This window comes from Castor canadensis, chromosome 12 (assembly GCF_047511655.1).
Source record: "Castor canadensis chromosome 12, mCasCan1.hap1v2, whole genome shotgun sequence".
NCBI classification, from domain to species: domain Eukaryota; kingdom Metazoa; phylum Chordata; class Mammalia; order Rodentia; family Castoridae; genus Castor; species Castor canadensis.
In genome coordinates, this window is record NC_133397.1 from 96832437 (window position 1) to 96838371 (window position 5935).

Genomic DNA, 5935 nt, shown 5'->3' on the forward strand with positions numbered 1-5935 from the left:
TCCTTTGTTAAGCTCATTCACAAAGTTTTACTTTTATATTTAAGTTATTCTATGCAGATAAGTTTAGGTATTTTTCCCTTCTAGAGCTTCTGTTACTTATTTTTCAAGTCTTGTTTTAATATTCTAAATGCAGAGCCTCTATGAATATGTTTTTCTTGATTATTTTTTCTGTCTCTTATTTTTGGTGTCACGTAACATTTGCCTCGTTCAGTTTTGCTTCTACGAATATTGTATTTGAACTGTTTTCTTGTATAAATAGTCTGAGGCCTTGAAAAATTATCTTTTTTTTCTCTTTTTTATGCTCTTAGGGCATGAGCACTGAGTCCTCTCAATTCAGGTGCAGGGATCAAGAAGTTTCTGAGTTGCCCAGAGCACATGCAGTGAAGTCTGTGTGCAAGCAGGTTCTTCTGGCTCTCAACTTGCCAGGTTTCAGCCCTTGGAAGGTCCGAGGTCTCTCTAACTCCACAGGGCTGTCAAAAACACAATCTGCCTTCCTCCATCTTTCACATTTTAGCCAGGGGCTGCAGGGCAGAAGGGGGAATCATTACTCTGGACTTTGGTCTCCTCCAGCATTTCCTTGTCTCTGGTGTTAGCTCTCCAGTGCCCTCAAGCAGATTTTTTAAATAGTTTTTTTTTTCCAATAACACAAGCGCTTGTTATACTCTTTATTAATACTTAGCTTTCTTTTGTTATAGCATTTCAAAAATAATTTTTAAAAGTGCATGATTCTTTTGAGCTACTCTGTTTAGGAAAAGATTACAGAAACTATTTCCAGTAATGAATTAGTCAATTGAAGAAAAAAAATAAATTAGCTCAATTTAGATATGGGGAATTTCATTTAAATATTGAATTTGAATCTTTAGTATTTCATTATACATGTCAATTCCACATTCCCAGTCCTATTTCAGTAATTTCTAAACTGCCCCAGACAAAATACAAAAAGAATTCAACTCCAGTTAATAACATTATCTATGTTCATGTGACAAAATACTTCTGGTCCCAACAGAAGAGCCCCAATCCTCAATCATTCTGCAGTAACACTGTGGTTCAGAATCAATACTACACAGCTGTAAACACCCACATTCTGATTCCAGCAAAGCAAGGGCTGACTTCTCTCAAAATCCAACTTTGATTGAGAGGTGCTGAGGTCACAGAGCCACAAATGCCAAGGTACAGACACTGATAACTATAGCCCCGATAAGGTGGCAGGGCTTCTGGGTGGTGCCTTTTCTTCAGTAACAAATGCATCCTGAAGGCTCAGGAACATTTTTTCCTAAATGTTATCACATCCTGCTAAATCTTCCATCAGGCCTGCTGAGACCACAGAAACCGATCACACTTTTCAAGCATGCTTTGTATCAAGGCTCTCTGCCTTTTCTCCACAATCCTCAGAATATCACAGGTTCTGGTAAACTTCTCTGACAACTCAAGGGCCAGACCAGATTCCTGTAGCAAGGACCAGGCCCGATCTGGGCCCATGGCCTTAGCTAACAGGAGCACAATGTTCTCCACGTTGATGGGGGAAGGCCCATCACTGAGGTTCCCATTTAGTGACTCCTGGGGGACCAGCCTTGAGCTCTTGCTCTGTATGAGATGTAGGAGAAGCTTCCATTCCTCCACAGTCTCTGGAATCCAACCATTGTCCCCTTCCATCAGGCTCATATCATTCAGACACACAATGTTGGTGAAGGCCTCTCTTCTCCTCTCCAGCTCCAAACAGAGAGTAAGATATCCAGGCCAAAAACCACAAGACCTACAGATGTCAGTCATTTTCTCTTTGGTTGTAAAATCTGCAGGAAGTTTAATTAGATGAAGGATAAGTTCACTGTAACCCCAGGAAATCAAGTGTGAATGAGACCTGGGGTGTCCTTCATCATCCATAAGGCTTGTGCTTGCTGGAGCATTGTGGGACACTGCCAACAGCAGCCAATCCAATCTTAAAGATTCTGGTTGTAGAAGGGACTCAAGGAAGGATGATCGCTGATCTTCAGGCCTTGATTTCACCAGACTGTCTAAATAGGCCAAAAACTGAGCAGGCTGATGATGAGAAAGCTGCATAATATCCGAAGGCAAAATAGATGGATAAATCCTGATTAAAGATTGAAGGGCAGGTTCCCCAAACTTCTCATACAAAAGGCTAGCATAAGCAATCAACAGAGGACTATCAAAAAGAATCAAGTCATCAAATAACTTTAATCTCGTGGGTAGGTCTCCTTCTTCCATCTCCATATATGAAGGATTGGAACTTGCCATTTCTTTCAGTCCTTTAATAAAAGTCTCCCAAACACAAGGGCTCTTAGCATAACTAAGTTTGATACTCTCTTTTGCTCTTTTCAAGTCCAGAAGAAAAAAATACTTCTTTAGGAACTGACAAGCCAGGATTTCAGAATAAACCTGTTGTAATGCGTGGTCCACATGTTCACTTGTACTTTGGATCGTGGAATTCAATACATTCAGTTCCAAACACAATGTTGTCAATTGAGCCAGATCCTTCTGAAGACTGTTTGCTATGGTGTATGGAGAACATACTCGAAAAAAGTCACCTGAGGACTCCCTCAGACTACTTACAGAGTCACATGCTATTTGGCCAAGAGTTTCTTCAATTCCTAAAGAGTCCCTTTTTTCTTTTTCATTATCTTCATCTATTGTTTCCTTTTTTGACTCACAAAGTAGTAGCACATCCTGGTTTGATTTCACTGGTGAATTGCCAGTATCTGAAATGCCTGCAAAGTCCTTCATAGCAAATGATTCTTCTAACTGTGACTTGGGTTCAAATAAAACCAGAGGGTCCAGCAGCTTGGTCATTGCTTCCACTGTTGCTAATGTGAGCTCTTGGAACCTGTCTTCTTCTGGCAGTTGACTAGTTACCTCTTTTTTCCCCTTGGTGTCTTCTTCCTTTGGGCAGGTAACTGAACTCACTTCCTCTTCACATGACTGGTCTTCATTCCTGGGTTCTGGTCTCTCTTTTAGTTCAGGGCTTGTGTGAAGTGTACCAATCTTCTCTGTAGTTTTACGCACAAAGCTAGAAACACTTTCTTTGACAGCTTGAAGAGACACAAGAGGAGATGGAGAATGAAATGATAACGGAATGCCAAAGGGGAGAAAAGTTTCATTCTTATCTGTCTCGAACGTCACTGGACCATGAGAAACATTGTCTTCACTGCCATGTGGGCTACAGCCCTGATCCGGCCGGGCCTCGTCTTGATGGGAACTGAATTCTTTAAGTCTCTCATCTTCTGAGAAGGTCTGGCTATGAAGGGAGCAAGAGTCTTCCTCTGACTGACTGCCTCTTCTACTACTAATGATACGATAAATACCAGAGTTCAAGATGCTAAAACTTTCATGTGATGAAACAGAACTTCTTCTACTACTGCAAGCTGAATCCAAAGGTTCAAATTTTAAGATCAATTCATCCAGTTTAGAAATTAGATCACTATTGATTGCAAAGTCCAGCTGAGATTTCAAATGCTCCAATTTATCTACGGACAAAGTTTTTGTTGCTCTGCTGGCAATGATAGAATTTTGGAATAGACAGCAGGTGCAAGCAGCCAGGTCCCACAGCCCTCTCCTTAGCAGGCGTTCCACACAGCGCTCCACTGACAACAAGGACAGATGTGTCATTCTTGCAGACAGCCACATCCTGAATATCTTTCACTTCACTCCAAAGAAGAACTTGTACATTCTGAGGAATGAAAACATAGATTCCTTTTTCTGTCCAAGTCAGCACACAGTGCTCACTAAGACGCAAAAGTTTGGGGAATGACAAAGATTGGGTGGATCCAGCCATATGATCATACTGAGGCTCTGACCTTGGAGTAATTACAGGGAGAGGTGGCAATGAGAGGAGTTTCTTGAACTGATGTGTACTCAGAACCTCCCCATCAAAGTTCACTTCCCATATCCTGGAGCCAGGACGAGCACAATATATCAGAGGTTGCTGACTCCCAGAACATTTTCCAGGGAAGAAACATGCTCCATATTCCCCATCTCTTTCCTTGTTTCCAATTTTCCAAAACTTTTCTCTCTCAGTGTCACACAAGAAGGATCGAGTAAGTGAAGATATAAGCAGTCTTCCATCCAAATAATCTAACTGTACAATACAGGAGTCAACTGTTGTTATTGTCTGAACAGGAAACATCACAAAGGCAGCAGCTGTCTTTGCTTGTTTAGAAGTGTTGAGTTTGATGGCAGAAACTTTCCCCACATGATCACCTACAAAAACTCTAAGAATAGTTGTGTCCCAACAGAGAGCTGTAACTTTTCGGCCTTTGTGTTCTGAAGACACATATATTCGTTCTGGTTTCCCACGACGCTCTTGATTTAATTCCCAAACAACTACAAGACCTTAACTGGTAGCTACAGCAACAAAATCATCATCAGGTGAACAACAGGAAATCTGAGAAATTGCACCTTCCCCGTGTGAAAGTAAAAGCCTGTGCTTCCAGCCTTCTTTCTGAATGAGATTGAGCCCTCCTCCTGAACTGCCCAGTGCCAACCATTTCCGAGACACAGCTATGCTCGTGCACTTTAGATGACTGGAGTCCAGCCGAAGGACTGAGAGTAATGGATCCAGTGACTCAAACTCTGCGAGAACATGGCTGTAGGATTCTGGTATCACTGGCACAAAAGTCATTTAGCCAAGAAGATGAAATCGTGCACGGAGTTTTTTAAATAGTTGATGTAGTTTTTCTTGACCTCCAGGAGGGACAGACCTGATTATCCAGTCCACCATAAATGGAAACCTTGAAGATATTGTTAGAGTCAAAAGGTTTACATTACTTTCAGAACTAGTGAACTGTGAAACTACCAACTGATCACATGCTGTGAGTTTAACAAGACTTAAAATGAATTTCTACTTTATTATTTGTGTGAAATAATTACATGTTTGAAAAAAAATTGCTTTTGAAACAGAGTCTTGCTGTGTAGCCCAGGTCTGGCCTCAAACTCGTGATGTTTCTGCCTCAGCTTCCTGAATGCTGGTAAATAATAGTTTCTATGCATGTGCTTGAGACACAAGCAGAATCAGGAATGGCTCATGGTAAGAGCTCCAAGTCTGGTCCACATACTAAATAAAAATTGCTGAGGAAAGAATTTTTTAAAATAATTTTATCACAACTCCACCAATGCTTATGAAGTACCTCGACTCAGCCAGGCCCAGTGACAGGAACAGACCATCTTCTATTGTCCACTTCAGGAGCTCATGGTGAAGGAGGAGGGTAGGAACTGGAATGTGTTCAAGCTCATCCAAGGGCTTTCTCCACAGGAAGGGTCACCTTTTCCTAATCTGTACAAAGGCTGATGGTGGCCCTGGGTTGGAACCGACACTACAAAGGTAAATCAGAGGACATTTTTGCCCATAGGCTCAGAAGATGCCTGGAAATGGGTTGTCTTAACCTTAAGGGGGTAGTGCAGGAGTCTTCCCTGAACTCATGAATAAACAAAGGTGATATGCATATTTTGGTTTCTGAAATTCTTAATGAATTTTATTCAAGAGATTCAGCATTTCTTGAAATTCTATTTACAATGTTCATTTGCTTAGACAACTTTTTTTTGTTAAACAAAGTTAATACGAGGGTAAACTTCTCTATAGATTACCTCTGAATTACAGAAAAACCCCATGTTTGCACAGGAGTTCTTTAGTAGAGATGATTTTATGACACAAGTGTATTTCATAAGCAACACAAGCACAGTTATTTAAATGTCACCTGAGGCCAGGCATTGGAAGACAGACCCCAGTACCACCAAAAACAAAACAAAACAAAAAAACCCAAACAACAATAAGAAAAAGAAGGTGGAGCTCATCCTCTAATTAACCCAGGACTGTGTATAAGCTAGGGAATGTTCTAGAGAGGTTATTGGGCAGATGGAAATGGTCTGGAGGAGACAGCCTGGAGCTGACCACTGGTTAGGAAGCTGTCATGGTTGTGAGGGCCTG

General features: G+C 41.2%; 1 protein-coding gene across 1 annotated transcript; it reads right to left on the minus strand.

Moving 5' to 3' along the window:
* Positions 1–720: 720 nt before the first annotated feature.
* On the minus strand, positions 721–4676 carry LOC109698050 (HPS5 biogenesis of lysosomal organelles complex 2 subunit 2). Its single transcript, XM_074050554.1, is given in 2 exon segments — positions 721–3616; positions 3618–4676. Coding segments are annotated over 2 exon segments (3327 nt in total). The 5' UTR covers positions 4634–4676; the 3' UTR covers positions 721–1305.
* Between the last annotated feature and the right edge of the window lie 1259 nt (positions 4677–5935).